Raw genomic sequence first — 19,276 nt, 5'->3', positions numbered from 1 at the left:
TATAAGGAGAGAGGTTGATTTTTTTTTTCTTCTTTTTTTTTTAGACAGGGTCTCGTGATGCAGCTCAGGCTGGCCTTGATTTTTTTTTTTTTTTTAATGTATTTGGTTGTTAAAGGGTCTCACTGTGCAGCTCGGAATTGTAATCCTCCTGCTTTCAGCCTCCCCAGCACTGGGAAACAGGTGTGTGCCACCACACCTGCCCTGGGGGCGGGGCTGTGTGACACGTGGTGCCCACATGGAACTGCAGTCCCTGAGCTTGCCTAAGCAGGCACTTTAGTCCACTGAGCTATCTTGTTGGCCGCATTGAGCTCACTTTGTAGCCCAGGCTGGTCTCAAACTCATAGTGATCCTCCTGCCTCAGCCTCTGGAGTGCTGGGGTGACAGGCACACACCAACACGCCTGGCTATTTAGCTAACATTTTCTAAATTGCCGGCTTCATTGTGTGGGCATGCGAGGACAGGGACATTGACCACCCTTGCCAGCCCCGTAGCCCTTCAGCCAGGTGTCTGGTATGTGGTCAGCCTGTCCTCTTGCCCATCCACAGTTGGCCTAGCGGGGCCTTGTGCCAGAGGAAGTAGTAAGCCCACCCCAAGCTGCAGCTGTGCTGACGATCAGCAGGTCCCCTGCCCACATCCACAGCCCAGCATGGCTGCCATAGGCTCCCAAGGCCACCGTGCCCCACCACAGTGCCTGGCATGAAGAAGCAGCAGGAGCAGGCCCTGGGCACTCCCTCTGCACCAGGAGGGAGCTCAGCACCCCCAGGGCTCACTTGCACTTTCTGGCTCGTGGAGTCGGGTGCTGTAGTGAGGGACAAGGGGTGACTGGTGCCAGGCCACATGGCTCAGCTCCATGGCGCAAGCTGTAGAGCTGCCTTGAGCCTCTGCACAACCCTGGGGCACCACAGCCTCCCTGAGCCCTGTGTGTTCCATGTCCTTGCTCAGCCTCGGGGCAACAGGCCACACCCCACATGGATCCTGCTCTCAGAGGCCAGCCCGTCTTTTCTGAAGATTGCTTGCCGTAGCTGCCATTTTCCTCTTCACCAGCCTCCTCCACAGCTGGGCAGGTGGGCTGTGCGGTGTACCCTCAGGTCTGCCACTGTCCCTGTAGCTCAGCACCATCCCCTCTGCCTGTTGCTCCCGACCTTCATACAGACCAGCATTTGTCGTGAACTTGGAGTGTCAGCCACTCTGCTGTTCCAGTGTCTGAATTTCTGCGTCCTTGATTTCTGCTTCCCTGTTCGGCTGTATAGTCCATTGTTCTGTATCCTTTCCACTGAGCGGTGCGTCCTGCCATCCACGGGCCCTCGTGGCGGGGACCCCGTGCTCTGGGTTCCAAGCTCCACTTTGTCTGGTACAGGATGGGGTTCAGGGCCCACACAACTCCCCACTGCCTGGAATGTGGTCCTGAGCCCAGTCGCATTCCCTTAGGTGTGGGTGTGTAACACACCGGGCCTCAAGGCCTGGTGCCAGGCAGTGCCAGCTCCCCAGACCCTGCCTGACCCTGTGGGTGGGGAGGTCGGCTCCCAGCAGGCTTGTGGGCCAAAGGTCCACAGTGCCTCACTTGGGCTGATCCCTTCTGACAGATGCCATTTCTGTTCTCTGGTGACCGGGACCACTGGCCACGGCCAACTGCACGTCAGCCCGAGGCTGAGCCCCAGCCTCCAGCCCCTTAGGTCTAGCCGGAGTGATCTCCGTGCCCAGGCCCACCCACTTCTCTTCCCAGCTGGCAGCCTGGGGCACCCCAGGACAAGAGCGGCATACTGAGACTGCCGTGTGGCTGTCAGCACCACACACGGCGGCAGCGCCTGGCTTCACCTCCATTCTGCGTCAGGGGGGCAGAGACAGGGCAAGTGTTGCTGCAGTCAGCTCTTTATTCAGGGCCTCACGGGCAGGGAGTGCACATGGGAGCCCAAGTCAGTCCCAGGCCGGAGCCCTGCTTCCTCTAGGCAGCCATCCCAGGCCCAGGCCCCCGAGGTTGCGTCGCACTGAATGCGCCAAGTAGCTAGTTGACTGGCCCGGGGCTGTGTGACCTTCCAGCCAGGAGGGTGCGTGGGAGGGCGCTGCAGTGTCTTGTGTACCCAGGCTGCCGTGGGGTTGGCATGGGGTCTGTGGTGCTGCCCTCAGCAGCCACCGAGTGCCGAGCTTGACGCGTGAGCAGCTGCGTGCTTGAGCGTGCAGGGGCAGGTGCCCCATTCTAAGGCTTCACTGCTGCAAGGTGCTCTGCCCACTCAAGAAAGAGCCAGAGGCCCTGTCGCCCTCGTGAGTCCCAACAGCTCAGGTCACTGCTGCTCTCAGCGCCTGTGGCTGGCAAACCAGGAGAAGAACGGCCGAGGGCGGGGACGAGGGGCCTGGAAGATGCGCGTGGTGCGGGGTGAGCGCCAGGCCTTGATGGTGGCATCGTCACTGGCAGTCAGCAGCAGCTCCTGCTCCTGGGGGCTGAAAGCCACCGAGTTGACCACATCCTCATGCCGCAGCTTTGCCAGGCAGATGTTGTAGTGCCGGTCCCAGATGTAGCCGTGCCGGTCCTCCGCCCCGCTGCAGGACAGGCCCAAGGGTAAGCTCTGGCCACTGGGGTGCCCCTCCCCATCCCTGCCGTACCATGTGCCTGGCACCCACACCTAGCCACAAAGTCCCTGCTGACGTCCAAGAAGATGAAGAAGCACTCGTCATTGGGTGTGTAGGCGCGGTGTGCACGCAGGGCCCGCTTTACCTCCCGCATGGTCTTGAGGTCGAACACCAGGAGATCAATCTCCTCTGCGATGGGTGGTGGCTGCATGGGGTCAGCCACCACGGAGCCTGGCGGCCAGGCACGGCTGTTCACGTACAGGTACCTGAGCGAGGGGTATGCGCCAGTCCTGGGCATGCTGTGGATTCAGGCTGCTCCAGGCCCCTGCCCAGGATGCAGGCTCACCTGTTGTCAGGGGACAGTCCCATGCCAATGATGTGCCCATGCACATCAATGACATGATCCAGTGCATCGAAGAAGGCGTCAGAGCTCCGACCCTCACCCAGCACGGGTCCTGCTGTGGTCATCTGGTGTGGCAGAATCTGCTTGATGCCTGTGGGGGGAGGCAGAGCCTGCAGGGTCACCCAGGGCACACTGATCCCAGCACTCAGCACCCCAACCCATCCCCACCACTCTTAGCACTGCTTAGCCCAGGTATGCAGGGAACAAAAGGACGACTCAGTAGAATAAGTGCTTCCCTGGCAAGCAAAGGGCTTGAGTTCAGTTCCCGGTTCCGCCAAAAAAAAAGGACAAGGGGACTTGGGCTGAGCAGGCCCAGGCAGTGCAGTGGTGGGTGCTACAGTCCTGGCTGGCCCTACCCCGCATTACCGATCTGGTGCGGCGAGTAGGTGAGGCAGCCAGTGGTGAAGATGAGGTACTTGTTCTTGGCGGCGCTGCGCTCCGGGGGTTTGGTATGGCCCTGGGCCAGCAGCTCAGCCACCCTCGTCTCCAGCACACGCTCTGACAGCTGTGTGTGTCCATCCAACATGCCATCCAGTGCCTGCCGCAGGCCTGCCTTGGCATGGACCGGGGCTCGCAGCACTGGGCCCACTGCCTCGTCTTCACTGTCGCAGCCCAGGTCGAAGACGCGGCAGGGGGGCACGGCCTGGTCACCCGCGTCCAGCAGGAGGTCAGGGCTGTCGAAGCGGCTGCAGTCAGCCACCATCACTGTGCGGATGGTGCTGGCATTGAGGTTCTGGATCTTGAAGAGCCGCTTTACCACGTTGACGTTCTCCGACTCCACGTCCTGCGGTGGGTGCCAGGCTGTAGGTCAGGCCAGGGGAGCCCCACTTGCCCTGTCCTCCCCCCTTGTCTTGGCCCCGCCCCGGCTGCACCTGGAAGGCATTGTTGAGCCACAGCACAGAGCAGGAAGTGATATCGCCGATGCGGTGTAGATTCCCCGAGATGAGGCTAGTTTCTGTCAGCCAGCAGCCAAATACATCATAGGGCTTATTTCTCACCCGGGACAGCAGGGCGAAGGAGTCTGCAGGGAGACCAGGGCTGGGCACACTGCTGGCAGAGAGTGCAGTTCTGCCCAGCCCAGAGCCCCTGCTCACCTAGGCTGATGACTGCAATCTCACCAGACGAGGAGTTGTGCGGCCCTAGGAACACACCCGAGGCCAGCAGCAGCGAGTCGTCCTGGTTGAACTGGGAGAACTGGGTGTAGCTCCAGTTGTAGGGCCTCATGTCCGCGCTGTGCAGCAAGGAGATGGTCAGGTCATTGTTCCAGATCTGCATGGAAGGCACAAGTGGACGGTCCCTGGCCAGGACCTTTGGCAGGGCTGCCCAAGGCCTAGGGGACCCAGCCACGCTGCAGATCGTGGCCCCACGGAGAGTACCCAGAGCCCCACAGGGGTCTGTGTGCCCCTGTCGTCCTGGGTGGTGCAGTGCGGGTCCCAGTGCACACCCTCACCTTCACCGTGCAGTCCTTAGAGCAGGAAGCAAACTGGTACCCCGAGTGGGAGAAGCTGAGGTGCAGGACCTGGTCCGTGTGCTCCTGCAGTGTCTGCACCTCCACGCAGGGCACCGAGTCGTACAGCCGCCGGAACTCCTCGTACCAGGATGTGGCCGCTGCAGGCAGCACAGTGTCACCCCTGCGCCTGTCTCCCACTGGCGAGGCCGAGGGCTGAGACCTGGGCCACGGCCCTCCAGGGGCCTCTGGTCACAGGTCGGGCCTCGGCTGGGGCTACAGCCTTGTGCTTGCGGAGACCGCCCCCCACCAAGGTGGGCTTCTTGCCCCGCGGGTGCTGACCTGGGTGTCGCGGCACGTCGCGGGCCACTTGATAGTAGCGGTAGAACTGCTCCCTCCACAGGAACTCATCGCGGGACACAGCCTGCCACTGGCGGCACACCAGCCCAGCGGCCAGCACGTCAGCGGGGCCCAGGCTCAGGAAGATCTGGTAGACGAGGCTGTCGGGGAGCAGGGGCGTGCCCCCCTCGTCCATCGTGACATTCTGCCCGGCGGCCCTGGAACCAGCAGCACCTGTCCTGACCTCAGGCCCCCTGCCCCGGCCCGACGGCGAGGCTGGAGCCGGAAGCCCCGCCGACAAGGACGCGGACGCGCTGCCCCGACCACCTCCCGAGCTCGCGGAGTGCAGCCGCTGGCGCGGCGGGGAGCCCGCACCCTGCTGCCCGCCCCTGCGGGCCCGGGCCCGAGTCACGCCTGGCGGGGCCCGCTGCCCTCCCCATGACCCGGGCCGGGAGGCCCCCGCCGCCGCCCCGCAGCCCGTCTCCGCCCGGGCCGCCCGAGGCTTCCAGCTGGGGACTGACTTCCTCCCGGAGGCCTCGGCCTCCCGACTGCGGGTGGGCGCGCCTGGCGGCCCGCATCGGCGGCGGGTGCCGACGGGCTGGCGGTGAGGGCCGGCACAGCGGCGACCGGAAGGGGGCAAGTTCGGGCCCGGCAGCGGGGAGTGCGGGGCGGTGTGATGGCGGGAGGAGACCGGCCAGAGACAGGTGACGAAGTCAGTGACGCCAACGGCCGGCCGCGGCCAGGCCGAGGCCGGGACTCACCGCGGCGCCTCCGCCCGCAGCCCGGCCAGGACCAGCTGCCGCCGCCGCTCCGGCCGCCGGCCCTGCGTCTCTATGGTAGAGTCCGCCAGGCTCGATGCTACGAGCCCCGCGGCATCGATGAATTGGAGTCTAGAGCGCTTGCGCCCCCTGACCTCCGCTCGACGGGTGCTGACTTCTGCGCCTGCGCACGTAAAGCCGCTCGGAACAGCGCCCCTGGCGGCGAGGGGCAGCAGCGGCCCTACACCGGCTCTGCGGAGGGTCACGGGCGGTCCTGGGTTCCAGACTCCCCGCACTCTTCCGGGTCTGGCCTTGAGCACGTAGTTTCGTGAGCCCAGCTGTGGCTCAACCACAGATGTGCCTGCGCCCCAGTGGAAACGTGTAGTGAGACGTGGAGCAGGAGCCAGAGCGCCAAGGCCCCTGCGGCCCACGTGCCCCCCAGTGCCATCCCGCCCCAGGCAACCTGCGACGGTTGGCGGGTGAGGTGCAAGACGGAGTGGGACCCCCCAGCGCCTCCTCCCGCGCCCCCAGTTTACAGGGAAGCGGCTCCTCCTGGGAGATGGATCCAACGACGGAAGAGCCGGGGGCCGCGAGGCACCCCTGTATCCTGGAAATAGGGGATTCGGGGAGACCCCAGCCCACCCGATGCCCATGGGGACTCTGCCCTGACTTGGAGCAGTGGGTCAGGGCCAGCTGACCGAAAGCCAGGCTTCCTGTTCCCTTCCTGGGGTGAGTATCCCACTGGTGCGCAGCCTGCCCGACGGCTCTGGGCCACCAGGGTTTTGCAAGTCTGGAGACCAGTTCCACATCCTAGATAGCGAGTGGTGACGGGCCACTGGACTGCGGAGGCAGTCTGCACAAGTGAGGAGCTGAGGCCGCAGGACCAGGGGCAGAAGTCGCCTTGAAGCCACAGAGGAGACCCGGCGTGGTGGCGCGCGCCTGTCATCCCAGCTCTTGGGAGGCTGTAAACGGGCGGATCACTACGAGTCCAATCTAGTAGTGAGACCCTGAACACCCTGGAGACCCTTCCCTAAAATACAAAAAAAAAAAAGTCACAGAGGATGCTGCCACCCTTGCCAGGGAGCCCCCTGGCCTGACCCTGGCTTGGCCTCCCCGCTCTCTAGATCTCTCCCCTTCTGCTCCAGAGCTGCTCCTCCACTCTGAGTCCAGTTGGCACAGGGATCATTGTAGTGAATGCCAACCCGTGGTCAGCTTGTGACACCCTGCTGAACTGAACAAGCCTGGTGCTGGGAGTGGGAGGCCCCCCTGAAGGTTGTTGCGCCGCGTCAGAGGCAGAACTGGGGAAAGTGGAGGAGCTGTGGGACGCTGCTGGCTCTCCTGGGCCGTTCATGCGGGGGCCTCATCGTGCTGGCTTTCCTGCTGAACTTGGCTGTTCTCGACAGGAGAGGAGCTTGGACCTGGACGATGCTGAGAATGCCTGTGGTTCACTGTGGGGGACTCTGGCCCTCACTTCAGCCTCACTTTCTGGCTCCAGAGGGGAAGGTGCTGCAAAGCTCAGTCTCCTGGAAGCTGTGGCGTGGGCTTTCCTGATGGGAAGGCAGCTTCCCTCATCCTCAGAGGAGCTCGGGACCTCCCTGTCCCTGAGGACGGCTGTGGTGCCTTTCGGGGCAGCTGCGTTGCTTCCCTTGCGCGTCGCTTCCACCAGCGCAGCCCCCTCAGCCTGCTGGCACAGATCCTTCCTCCCGCTGGCGCAGACTTCCTAGCGTCCGCCGTGCTGGGCCTTGGCAGTGCAGATCCGAGGCAGGTTGGGCCTGCATGAGCCATTACCGTGGGATCCGGGCCCCCGGCTGGATTCTTTGTCTTTAGTGTGTGGACAGGTCTCCTGCACTCTCGTACATGATTCTTTGGGTCATTCATTATAAAATAATCTTATAAAATGTGACCTGTACTATATTGTTCCTTTTTGCAAACCACTAGATTACGACAATCATTAAATGTCAGGTTTAGCTCTGGGCTCCTCTCTGCCCCCCTCCCCCGCAATAACCCTGGCTGGGGTGGAGGAGAGGTGCCCCGTACCCTGGCTTTTTTAACTTTTTAAGGACAAGGGCCTAGGGCTGGGAAAGGACCCAGAGTCTGCTCCTAGGCCTGACCCTGCTGGGCAGCCCTGGCCCTGAGCTTCTCCCACCCTGGTGGCCAAAGAGCTAGAGCTCCAGGAGTTGGGTGATTGTGGGGAGACCCCATTCATGGCCCTGGCCATGATACTGGGGCTGCTCTTGGTCCCACACAGGAAGCTGCGTGACAGGGACAATCTGGGGTCTCACGGCCAGGGCTTGAGATCAGCAGACACCCATCTGCCAGCCAGGGATCCCGGTCCTGAGCCACATGGGGTCTGTGCCCCAGGCTGGGAGCATGGGTGTCCCCCAGGCTCCTCCCAGAGTGGAGCTGGAGGTTGACAGGGAGAGGCTGGACCCAGGGACCTTGGCTTGGTGAGGGCCAGAGCCCAGTGTGGGCCTAAAGCTGGCCCACAGAGCAGCCCCACTCAGATGCCACCCGGCCATAGTTCACACACTATGTATTTGTGTTACAAGCAGTTCTCAGGTGCCTACTGTGCCCAGGCCCTGGAAACTTGGGGTGGACAGGTCCCTGCCCCTCCATGATGCCTCAACTGGCCCTGCCCTCCAGGTGGTCTTTCCTCATGGCTATGTGGCTCCCAGGACCCCTGGTGAGCTGCACCCAGAGGTCAGGGACCCAGGGCTGGGTGGGCGTCCACGTGGAGGGGCTCTGTGTCCTGTGGTCTCCCCAGGCACTGATCAGGGCCAGGGGCAGTGTGGTGGAGGGGTGGGGAAGCGGGGAGCAGGTGGGGCTGCTGCACTGCTTTGAGGTCCAGGCCCCTGCTGAGTCCTGGGGGTGCCCAGCAGGGTGCCATCCTCATTCCTTGGGCTGCCATGGCTCCCACACCACTGAGGCCTGGAGGGCCGAGCACCACGCCTGGCCCTTCATAGAGCTCGCGCTGATACTCACTATAGTTCAGTGTGTTTATTTTGTGGTGCTGGGTATTGAACCCAGGAGGACCTCTCACATGCAGGGCACACACCGTGCCACTGAGTGACACCCACTTTATTTTGTAAGTGTTTAAAAAGCTCGAGTTAGGGCTGGTGAGGTGGCTCAGTGGTCTAAAGCACCTATTTAGAACAAGCTTAGCAAAGCACAGGGACCACGGTTCAATCCTCCAGCACCACATGCCAGCCAGCCCCGCCCCCTGGTGGGCTGAGCTGGCCACACACACACACACACACACAAATAAAATTTTTTTTAAAAAGCTCAAGTTAAAATTAAGAGTTTTGAAAAAAAAAATAAATAAATAAATAAAATTAAGAGTTTCCCTAATTATCTTCAAGAATTAAGCAAAATTTTAAAAATTAAGCAAAATAGGAGCTGGGGAGATAGCTTAGTGGTCTTAGCTCCTGCCTGGCAAGTGCAAGGACCTGAGTTAATCCCCGGTACCACATGCCGTGCTGGCCCAACACCATCTTGGTGGCGTATGCCTATAATCCCAGCACTGGGGAGGCTGAGACAGGAGGATCACTACAAGTCTGAACTGCATAGTGAGACCCTGTAACAAATAAATTTTAAAAATTAAGCAAAATGATAGCTCTAAGTGAATCTTTTCTTCTTAAAAATCTCTCTTTTTTTTTTTTTTTTTTTAAGCACTGGGAATGGAGCCCAGCATTCACACATGTCAGGCAATAACTGAGCTAACACCCCAGCTCTTTTTAAAAATTTTAGCCAGGCGTGGTGGTGCATGCTCGTAATCCCAGTGCAGAGGCAGGAGGATTGGTTCGGGTGCCAGGCCAGCCTGGGCTACAAAGTGAGCTCAAGGCCAGCCTGAACTGCATAGTAAGACCCTGTCTCAAAAAGAAAGACAAAAGAAAAGAAAAGTTTAATTCTGAGACACTGTCTGACTCCGTTGCCCAGGCTGGCCTTGAACTCCTGACCGTCCTGCCCCAGCTGCCTGAGTAGCCGTGATCACAGGTGTGCATCCCACGCATGCTCAGAAACACTGCTTACATGGGCGGGGAGATGGCTCAGTGGAATAAGCGCTTCCCTGGCAAGCGCAAGGGCCTGAGTTCAATCCCCGGTTCTGAAGAAAAAGAAAGAAACATTGCTTACAGTTTGTGCTTTCCCTTTAACTCCAGTAGGTGATTTGCAACATTTTATAAGAAAAGTAGTTTTGGGGCCGGGGAGATGGCTCAGTAGAATAAGCGCTTGCCTGGCAAGCCCAAGTGTCTGAGTTCAATCCCCGGTTCTATGGTCCTGGGGCCAGAGAGATGGCTCAGTAGAATAAGCAAGCGCAAGGGTCTGAGTTCAATCCCTGGTTCTGGGAAAAAAAAAAACAAAAACAAAAACAAAACCAATCTCTGGTCCTGCTTTGGCAGAGCGCAGCAGCAGGGTTCGATACCTTGTGTGCTGTGCCAGCCCCGCCCCCGGGCTGTGCAGAGACAGAGATTGAGACTGGGGGTGGTGATGCATACCTGTAATCCCAGCACTGGGGAAACTAAACAGGAGAATCACGCTGAGTCCAGTCTACATAGTGAGACCCTGAACACGCTGTAGACCCTGCCCTAAATACAGGAAAAAATAAAATAAAATAAAAAATCTATGGTAAAAAGCCATGTGTGAGCCCAGCGCTCAGGAGGCTGAGGCAGGAGGATCAAGTCTGAGACCAGCCTAGGCTACATAGTAAGTTCAAGGCCAGCCTAAACTGCTCAGCCATACCCTATCTCAAGGGAAAAAAAGATGTAAAGAACCACTTGGCCGCCATCTTTCTGAGACCTATCAGGACGGGGACTGGAGAGGCCCCGCAGCACTCAGTCTTGCGGCTGACCTCCCTGCCTGGACATCGTGTGGGATGAACTCCTCCAGCCCCCACATACCTGCCCAGCTCCCAGGACAGAGACAGCAAAGACTGTGCCCAGCGCCTGGCTGGCAGAGGAAGGACGTGATGGAGCCCAGGGGCACACTGGCTCCCAGAGTGGCAGGGGTCCCCCCTGCCCAGATGCGTGGCACACTGTCCCTGGGGCCCAACCCACCCCAGGAGCCCTGATCCCTTGCTCCAGCACACACACTCATCCTGCAGTGGCCCCAGGAGCTTCCAGCCAGGAAGGCAGAGGCGCCGCATCCACAGCCACACGTGGGCACAGTGCCAGCCATGCAGGCCCTGCACACGGGCGGACTGGTGTGGGGGCCCAGGGCCGGGTATCTGGGGTCCTGGGTGACACTCGACCTAGGCAGGGAAGGTCTGTCCACTGCCAGGCCCTGCATGGATGATGTCTGTCCCTGTATGCGGGGCACGGTTGTTGACTGCCCTCAAGTTCCCCAGTGTGCCCTGAGGGAGAGACAGCACCAGGGTGGGCGCTCGAGGGGGGAGGCACCAAGCACAGGGCACCACTACCCCCATTCGGAACACGGCCATCCCAGCAGCCTGACCATGGCATTTGCCTTCCAGTTCAGTGTGGGGTTGCAGGGCTGAGCAGCCATTGGGGTGGGCGGAGGTTCAGGAAGAGGCATCGAGTCCCAGGGACGTCCAGGTAGGACCAAGGCAGGGGGAGTTGTGCAACAGCCCATTCTCAGCCCCGTCCGCGGCCAGTGCCGCGTGTCCGTCCCTGCTTGTCCTTGCTGGCTGGGACTGGCCGCCCACTCTCTGGTCTCGGGCGTGGGCGGTGGGACCCGTAAGGTGCTCGCCAGGCTGTCCACTGACTGCTCAGACCAGGGACAGCTGTGCTGGCGGCCTGGGACAGGACATCCTGTGTCGGCAGGGCCGTGGGCGGGAAGGGGCCCCTCCAGGCAGGTGGGCAGGTCGGGGCAGCTGTCCCGGCACCAGCTGGGCGCGCCGGCCGCGTCCGCACGGTTCCTCCAGCCCCAGCCTCGCAATGGGGCCCTGGCGAGCCCTGTGGCTCTGGCTCTCCCTGCACAGAGTCCTGTGGGCTCAGACCCCGGTGCCGCTTCCAGTCCAGCCTCAGCTGAGCCAGTTCCACAGCGAGCAGGTGGGGAGCCTGGGGCCTGGGAGACGGCGGGAGGAGGAGGCACTGCGCGCCGCGGGCCTGCCAGGCGAGGCCGCCGTCGGGGCTCTGGGCTACCTCCCCCCGCCGCGCCTCCCCAGCAGACTCCCACAGCTGGAAACTGAGGCTCAAGGAGCCGCCCGGCCGCTACCGGCCCCGGCCCCGGCCCCGCCAGGCCCAGCGTCGGCGCAGCGCTGGCCCGGCCCACATCCCGTCCCGCGCGTTTCTGTCCCGGTCCGCAGTTCCAGGGTGCTTGGTTCGTCCTCGGCCTGGCAGGCAACGCCTTCAAGAAGCAGGACCGCCCCTTACTGAACCCTTACGCTTCGCTTTTCGAGCTGAGAAGGAACAGCCACTTTGAGGTGTCCAACTCCATGACGCGGTGAGTGGCTGCCCCCCACCCCGTCGCCGTGTCAGCGTCAGGGCCTGGCCGGGGGCCAGCTGCGTCCCCAAGGCTCTGTCGAGTCTCAGGTTCAGTGCACGCTGCTGAGTGCGTGACTCCGGCTGCCAACCGCCCAGTCCAGCTGGAGGGTTGTACACGAAAAAGGGAAGTGTTTACGAGACCGCCCTTCTGAAGTGGAAGGCTGGTGGATTGCAGGCAGAGCGGGATCCAGGAGCTGAATGCCTGAATTAGGGTCCAGGTTCCCAGTGCCTCCAGCACGTCCGCCTGGCCCAGCCTGATCTCTGGGTGGCAGGTTTCCAGCTGGCTCGCGGGGTAAGCAGCCCCGAGCGCACAGCGTCAGGGAGCAGCTGGGCTAGCCCAGGAACAGGCTCTGATTGGCTCTTTTGAATCATGTGTTTCTCTTGAGCCAATCACGGCATTTACCAATGAGCGCTCTCATTGGCCTGCCTGAACATAGTGCCCACCCTCTAGTGGGTTGATGGACGGCTGCACGGATCTGTGCACCGCCGCGCAGCCTGCCTTCCTTGCCCGCTTTCGGCGTCCTGGGGTGGAGAGCTCCGGGGGCGTCTCCGTCAGGGCGCTTGGAGTCCACGTAGCAAAGCCCCATATGACCGGGGGGCTCCGAGAAGTTCAGTCCTGGACGTCGCCCCAGCCTGGCCCAGGAGCCGCGGGGTGGGGAGGCACAGCCACCGGGACCCTTAGCGCTGGGCAGCAGCTCACCTGCTCCTTTGTCACCTCGGAACCAGAGCGGGGTCACCAGCATCCCCACCAGAAGCTTGGCCTCTCCAGTCCTCACCTCTAGGCCCCCACCTGCACGGAAGACACTTTTCACTGTCACCCACGTCCGTTTAGTCGGGTCCTTGCCTGGCTGAACTCCAGGGGGGAGCAGGGGGGAGCAGGGCCCACCTGAGCGTGGGCTGGAGGACGAAAGAGCGGGCGCTGGGAGGCACCGATGCGCCCTCAGCCTTCAGCCCTGCCAACCCCTCAGGGGCCAGCGCTGTGACTCCTGGTCTTACCTGCTGATGCCCACATCCCAGCCAGCATGGTTCACCATCGCCCACGGAGGTGAGCGGGACATCAGGTAGGGACGCAGAGGAGCCTGGCAAAGGCTGACACCTGTGCCCCGCAGGGCCTGGCACCGACACGGAGCAGGTCCAGGTGGTGGACACTAACTACACCAGCTTTGCCCTCCTGCTGTCCCGCAGACAGGCGGCTGGCCATCCTGTCATCAGGGTCAGCCTGCTGGGTGAGCCTGCCGTGCCCTGGGCTGGAGGGGGACTCGGGGACAGGTAGCTCGGGGCAGGTGACCGAGCTGTGCGGTGCCCAGTCTTAGTTACTTTTCTCATTGCTAAGACAGGGCCTGGCGCCCAAAGGTAGAGGAGGAGAGATTCATTTAGCTCAATTTGTGGAGGTCTCAGTCTGCAGCCAGCGACTCCCAGGCAGCATGGCTTGGCAGGGCACAGGTCATGGCCCCCACGAGGCACCAGAGGGGAAAGAGAGAGGAGCAGACACCAGCCTCCTCCTGTCCCTTCTGTTGCATCCAGTTGGCTGGGACCAGGACGGAGCCAACCGATCAGTGGGCTGAGCCAGCAGTCCCCACCCTCAGTCCCAGCACCCTAATCCCAGCACAGAGCCAGGAATCCATCACACTCTGTAGATCCAGCCACCTCTGAGAAAACCCTATGGCCGCACGGGCCTTGGGGACATCTAGACACAAACCCTAACTAACACCCCTGCTGCAGGCAGGACCTGGACGCTGCCCCCTGGGACGCCGGACAAGTTCATCTGCCTGTGCAAAGCACAGGGCCTCACGAGGGACAACGTCGCATTCTTGGCCATGGGCAGAGGCAGAGGTCAAGGACAGTGGTCATGGCAAACACAATGTGGCTCTGTGACAGCCCCGCAGTGGCCATAGGGAGCAGCCCCACCAGAGGGTGCTCAGTGAATGGGGAGCTGCTGGCCACAACAGAGGGCGCTGCACCCCACCGTTTGTGCCACATCTGGTCCCCACCATCTCTTCCCCTCCCAGGTCCCCTATGTAATTGTTGTCCACACACACAGGGTCCCCCAGCCCCTGCCCAAGCCACCACGGCCCCTTGGTCCCCTGCACCCCTCCTGAATAAATGTTCCATGCCTGGACCTCAAGTGTGACCCCTGTGACTGTGACAAGGACAAGGAGACACCCTGGCCCCAAGGGCAGCCATAGTTCCTCAAAGTGCCATGCTGGTCCCTCAGTGCCCATGACGAAGCTCCTGCCACCCAGCCCTGCTAAGCTCATTCACTGTACCTCCCCCTGGAGGCCCTTGCGCCAGGGCACCCCCTACTCCTCTGGTTGGAGCTCACAGGACCCTGACAAAATAGGTGGCCCTGACAGGACACAAATGCCCCACACTGGGAAGGGGACATGGGCGTGGCACCCCCCAGAGCCAGAGGGGCATTGCCGACCAGGGCTGTTGATTTCCCAGGCCCCTGAGCCACAGAGCTTGTAAGAGTGGCTTCAAAAATAGAAAATAGGGGCTAGTGAGATGGCTCAGTGGTCTAAAGCACCTACTTAGAACAAGCTTAGCAAAGCACAGGGACCGCGGTTCAATCCCCCAGCACCACATGCCAGCCAGCCCCGCCCCCTGGTGGGCTGAGCTGGCCACACACACACACACACACACACACACACAAATAAATTTTTTAAAAAATAGAAAATAGCTGCAGAGATAGCTCAGTGGCATAAGTACCTGCCTGGCATCAAACAAACAAGATAATAAGGGCCGGCCAGATAGCTAGCAGGCTTAGGCAGAACCCAGGGGCCGGGGCTCAATCTCTGCTTGCTGTGCCGGCCCTGACCCCAGGATACGCTGGGACAACGATTGAGACTGGGTGTGGTGGCACGCATCTGTAATCCCAGAGCTTGGGAGGCTGAAAATGGGAGAATCACCACAAATCCGATCTACAAGTGAGACCCTGTAGATCCTGTACTAAATACATTAAAAAAATAAATAAGTAAAGACCTTTAGAAGAGGCGTGGAGTGTAGCTCAGTTCCAAAGCCCAGAGTAAATCCCCAGTACCCCACAGATAATGCTGACCAGGTGCAGGCCACCAGGCCCTGTGCGACCCAGCACTGCAGAAAGAAACCTAAAGGCATCGTCTGCTCTCTTCCAAGAGAACATGAAGACAGAAGGTACAAAGTGTCAGATGTTACAGGAAGGACAAGCTGTGCTAGACAGACATGAATCCCGAGAAAGCCACCTGCTGGCCAGAACTGACATGCTGAAGGCTACAGTGACGACATGGTCACCTCCCAGTGGCTATACAGTCCACCTGGCAGGAAATACACATAAGCCTTTGAATTGCTGAACCTCTGACAGCCAGAAAAAGCCCCGGGAGATGGGCACGTCTATCTCCCTGACACCCACCGGTCCAGTGCAGTGTATGTAGGCACCTCGGTGCATGTGCATACATGTGTCTCTGTGTGAGCACACGTACTGTGTGTGTCTGTGCAGAGCGCAGTGCATGTGTCTGTGTGTGCCTCTGCACGTGTGCACATGTGCGTGTCCATGTACTGTACACCTGATGTACACCCGACGTGCAGGGTCTGGGCTGGCCCTGCACACCTTGGTGTGGGCAATGCCCCACAGGACGTGGCTTCCAGGGAGCATGGCCACAGTGGTAGGGATAGGAGCAGGGACAGACGCTGCTCCCAGGAGGGAGAGCCACCCCTCCCATCACCACCTGGGTCTGTTGGGCCTGGACCTGCTGCCCACTGGGTCTCTGCCCTGAGCCTGTGGTTTTCTGGGAACCAGGTCTGCATGGTGGGGCAGGACTGGGGGTGCCCTTCTGGGTGTGATCCCAGTCGCCACACCATCCCTCGGGGTTCTAGGGGCTCTGGGCCACGCACTGGCCTGTCCTTCTTGGGGATTGTGGTGGAGTCTTGGCCTGGTTGCCCATCACTCACATACGCCTGCGCCCTTGTGCTTGCCAGGGAAGCGCTTTTTCCACTGAGCCATCTCCCCAAGCCCCACCCCCAATCAGCTTTTGCAGACACCTGAGCATGCAGGCTGCACAGCGTCTGGGCGCCAAGCACAGGGGCAGAGAGGGGCCCACAAGTGGGCCGTCTCATTCTGGTTGTGACGGTGCAGCTCACCCAAGGGACTTTTCCAGGCAGCCAGGAACTGGCACAGATGAGCAGAGCCCAGCCAGAACTAGCCCTGTCACTCGAGCCCTCCAGTCCCCCAGGGCCAAGCGCAAGCCCTGCTGTCCTAGCCACGCCTCAGCAGCCTGAGAGAGCATGTGGCTGGCAGCTGCTTGTCACCACTGCCAGGGTGGGCAGGGGTCTGGGCCAGAGTTCGAGGTGGGGTATGTGGGCTCGGCCACCTGGGGGGAGGCAGCGGGTTCCCAGGCTGCTTGGGGAAGGCCAGACGTCGGGTGTACGGTACATGGACACGCACACGTGCATACGTGCACACGTGCAGAGGCACACACAGACACATGCACTGCGCTCTGCACAGACACACACAGTACGTGTGCTCACACAGAGACACATGTATGCACATGCACCGAGGTGCCTACATACACACGCGTGTTCTCGCAGACCCAGCACTCGTGTGGAGACACCTGCGCCCCACCCCCAGCCCTGTCTCTGCTGCTCCTCCGAAGGGGGCTCAGTCAGCGAGGAATGCGTGTAGCACTCAGATTCCTCTTTGTTTTGCAGGAAGGGATCCTATTTCTTTTTGTGGGGATTAACTGCGAGCTGGCTTTTCCACCGTGGCTGCTGGTGAGTGAGGTGGCCGGCCCTTCTCTACCAGTGCCTGGGCAGGGGCAGTTTGCTGTGCCCATGCAAGGCACCTGGGCTCTCTCTTCTGGAGCCCTCAGCCCTGGGGTGCTCCTGCCTCCTCACGGGGAGAGCAGCACCTTGTCCCTAGCCCCGGGTCACCTTCAGCACCTCTCTGCCAGGATTAGGATTGAAGAATGCAGCTAGACCTGGGTTTGGATGTCCCAGCCCCAGCCACCACAAGCAAGCAGACAGCAGGGGTGGCCACCTTCAGGCAGGGCCCACCCTGCACCCCAACACCAAGCCACAGAATAACTGTGCCGAGTGGGAGGCCAAGCCCAAAGGTGCAGTAGGCTTGGTGCAGCTCCATTTAGAGTAAGCCTGGGTGGCGGCTGAGAGATGGCTCAGTGGAATAAGTGCTTCCCTGGCAAGCGCAAGGGCTTGAGTTCAAGCCCCGGTTCCGCAAAAAAATAAATAAATAAAATAAAAAGTACGGGCTTTGTGTGCTAATTACCTGTAGAGTAAGCCTGGGTGTGGATTACAGAGCCAGTGAGGGGCAGAGGAGGGACCTCAAGGGGCTCTCAGGGGAGCAGACACCGCCACTACGCTGGGGTGATGGTTTGTGCTTGTTCGTGTGTGTCAAGACTTATCAGTGGGGGGAATATCCCACAGAAACAAAAGCCCATGACAACAGAGCTATGTGGAAGGGCCCCGCAGGTGGTGTCACACGCTTGTCATCCCAGCTCCTTGGGAGGCTGAGTCAGGAGGATCACAAGATCTAGGCCAGCCTGGGCAGCTTAGTGTGACCTCGTCTCAAAATAAAAAATGAAAAGCGCTGAGGCCGCAGCTCAGCGGTAGAGCACTTGCTCAGCATGTGTGAGGCCCCAGGTCCGATTCCCAGCACTGCCAGAGAGGGAGGGAGGCAGGGAGGGAGGGAGGAAGGGAGGGAGGGAGGGAGGGAGGGAGAAAGGGACATGGCGCTATCGAGGCCACAGTCTCAACAATTTGAGCCACCAAATAATGAAGAATTAGCTCACAGCCCAAAGCATAAAGTAAATGTCCACAAGTGCACATTGATATAAATAAACGATTCCAGGAGGGCACGTAGGAGGGCGAAGGGAAATCTCATGTCGAAAATTGCAAACATCCAGAGTGCCTGCTCTGAGCCAGGGCTGCACTAGGGACGCCAGGAAAGGAGCTGTGTGTGCAGGCACAAAGGATGCCTGTACTCCAGCCCTGTCTCCTGGGCCGGGAGGCCGAGGCCAAGTCAGCAGGGCAGAGAGACCTCACCAGAGGGGCTTTCAAACAATGGTGAAATGTCACCTAGATCCAGCTCAGAACCGGGATAGAAACAAGGGCATGGGGCAATGAAGAGAGTTTGAATACAATGTGAATGTCTGCTGCCGCCTGTTGTTAACTGTGACAGCGCCTATGACATCAGAGGTCACCACAGGACTGCTCTGGGAGAAGAGAGAACGCTCTCCCCTATTTCATTGTGTTCTCTGCTAATCTAAAACTGTTCAAAGATGGATGTCTTTTTCTCAAAAGCTCAATCAGCCTTCTTTGTGGGCGGTGCATGCCCCACGTCCCTCACACCTGTCTGGCCCAAATCCCCGCAGGTTTCTGGCTGCCCCGGGTGTCCTGTCAGCAGGCTGGGCAGTGGCCCAGGACAGGGCCCAAGGAACCTGGAGATGCTGTAGGGAGCCGCTCAGCCTAGAAGAGGACAGAGACCTCCCAGGCCTTGGGGTCACCCAGCTCTCCTGCTTGCTTCTCTCCAGACAGGAACAGGGTTCTGGCTCCAGTGTCAAGGACAGAGGGGGCACCTGGGCTGAGACCTCCCCAGGTTGGAGGACGGTCTCTCCCTTCCCCTGGTCCAGTCATGTGGAGAAGACAAAGGGGGCAGCATCTGACTCTTCGCTCTTTGGGGGACAGGGCCTCTGGTCCTGGAAGACACCCCCAGATGAGCTCAGTGATGCTACCACCACTCCTCCAACAAGAGTGGGGGTCCAGGACCCCAAGCAGCCCAGCGGCGCCTACCACCCGTGCTGAATTTGCCTCTGCCCAGGATCTGCATCCCCACCCCCGTTAGGAAAGGAGAGGGTGGATGGGTTCCCGGGCCCAGGAGAGGACACCTGGGCCCGTGAGCGGACGACAGCTGAGTGGGGCCTGACGCCATTTGCACAGGGGACGTGGGGAGCTCGGCCGAGCTCCAGCCCTGCATGCCCCAGCCAGTGAACGCCACCACAGCCCTAGAGAACCCTGCCTGGGGGAAACCGAGGCTCAGGGAAGCTAGAGCCACCCCATCCCCACCAGATCCATGGCACTGGTGCAGACCGGGCAGCAGGGGTGATGCTCTGTGGCCTAGAGGGCAGCTCAGGGTGTGATGACAAGCTTCAAGCCCAGGCAGCCATGGCTGTCCCCATGCCTGTCCTGCTCAAGTGAGGTCTCCCTGTCTGAGCTGGGCTGCGGAAGCTGGTGAGGGGCATGTGCTAAGGTGAGGTGGGTGGTGGCCACTTGAATGCGCAGTGTGCCCCTGCCTGTCCCCACAGCTGCAACGTAGAGGTGTCTCAGTTACTCCTCT

The 19,276-nt window shown here is 60.6% G+C and overlaps 2 protein-coding genes across 6 annotated transcripts; one reads left to right on the top strand and one right to left on the bottom strand.

Moving 5' to 3' along the window:
- Positions 1–1,853: 1,853 nt before the first annotated feature.
- Fbxw5 (F-box and WD repeat domain containing 5) lies at positions 1,854–5,594 on the bottom strand. 4 transcript variants are annotated; one of them, XM_004640378.2, is made up of 9 exons: positions 5,516–5,594; positions 4,758–4,972; positions 4,419–4,576; positions 4,063–4,237; positions 3,841–3,989; positions 3,335–3,752; positions 2,912–3,059; positions 2,619–2,831; positions 1,854–2,535 (listed from the first exon to the last, which is right to left on the bottom strand). In XM_004640378.2, exons 2-9 carry the CDS (start codon positions 4,948–4,950, stop codon positions 2,292–2,294), a joined length of 1,698 nt encoding a protein of 565 aa, XP_004640435.1. In that variant the 5' UTR covers positions 4,951–4,972; positions 5,516–5,594; the 3' UTR covers positions 1,854–2,291. The 4 variants fall into 4 exon arrangements, with proteins under 4 accessions (XP_004640435.1, XP_023556201.1, XP_023556202.1 ...); XM_023700433.1 differs by having other exon boundaries at positions 2,619–2,813; positions 5,082–5,526; XM_023700434.1 differs by lacking the exon at positions 5,516–5,594 and adding an exon at positions 5,276–5,361.
- A 5,745-nt stretch (positions 5,595–11,339) lies between these two features.
- On the top strand, positions 11,340–14,024 carry Lcn12 (lipocalin 12). Of its 2 annotated transcripts, none has more exons than XM_023700458.1 (5): positions 11,340–11,517; positions 11,775–11,911; positions 12,921–12,997; positions 13,062–13,165; positions 13,675–14,024. In XM_023700458.1, exons 1-5 carry the CDS (start codon positions 11,404–11,406, stop codon positions 13,825–13,827), a joined length of 585 nt encoding a protein of 194 aa, XP_023556226.1. In that variant the 5' UTR covers positions 11,340–11,403; the 3' UTR covers positions 13,828–14,024. The 2 variants fall into 2 exon arrangements, with proteins under 2 accessions (XP_023556226.1, XP_023556225.1); XM_023700457.1 differs by having other exon boundaries at positions 13,062–13,178.
- Positions 14,025–19,276: the final 5,252 nt, after the last annotated feature.

Source organism: Octodon degus, unplaced genomic scaffold (assembly GCF_000260255.1).
Source record: "Octodon degus isolate 3935 unplaced genomic scaffold, OctDeg1.0 scaffold00123, whole genome shotgun sequence".
In the NCBI taxonomy this organism is placed as follows: Eukaryota; Metazoa; Chordata; class Mammalia; order Rodentia; family Octodontidae; genus Octodon; species Octodon degus.
This window is presented reverse-complemented; position numbering and strand designations above follow the sequence as displayed.

Bases quoted from the DNA above. Each gene is read 5' to 3' on its own strand.
- Fbxw5 (XM_023700433.1), bottom strand. From the start codon at position 5,332: ATGCGGGCCGCCAGGCGCGCCCACCCGCAGTCGGGAGGCCGAGGCCTC. The intron at 4,577-4,757 runs GTCAGCACCCGC...TGCTGCCTGCAG, and splicing joins CGACGTGCCGCGACACCCAG to CGGCCACATCCTGGTACGAG. The intron at 3,990-4,062 runs GTGAGCAGGGGC...GTCTCCCTGCAG, and splicing joins GATTGCAGTCATCAGCCTAG to ACTCCTTCGCCCTGCTGTCC.
- Lcn12 (XM_023700457.1), top strand. From the start codon at position 11,404: ATGGGGCCCTGGCGAGCCCTGTGGCTCTGGCTCTCCCTGCACAGAGTC. The intron at 11,518-11,774 runs GTGGGGAGCCTG...CCCGGTCCGCAG, and splicing joins GCCAGTTCCACAGCGAGCAG to TTCCAGGGTGCTTGGTTCGT. The intron at 12,998-13,061 runs GTGAGCGGGACA...TGTGCCCCGCAG, and splicing joins GTTCACCATCGCCCACGGAG to GGCCTGGCACCGACACGGAG.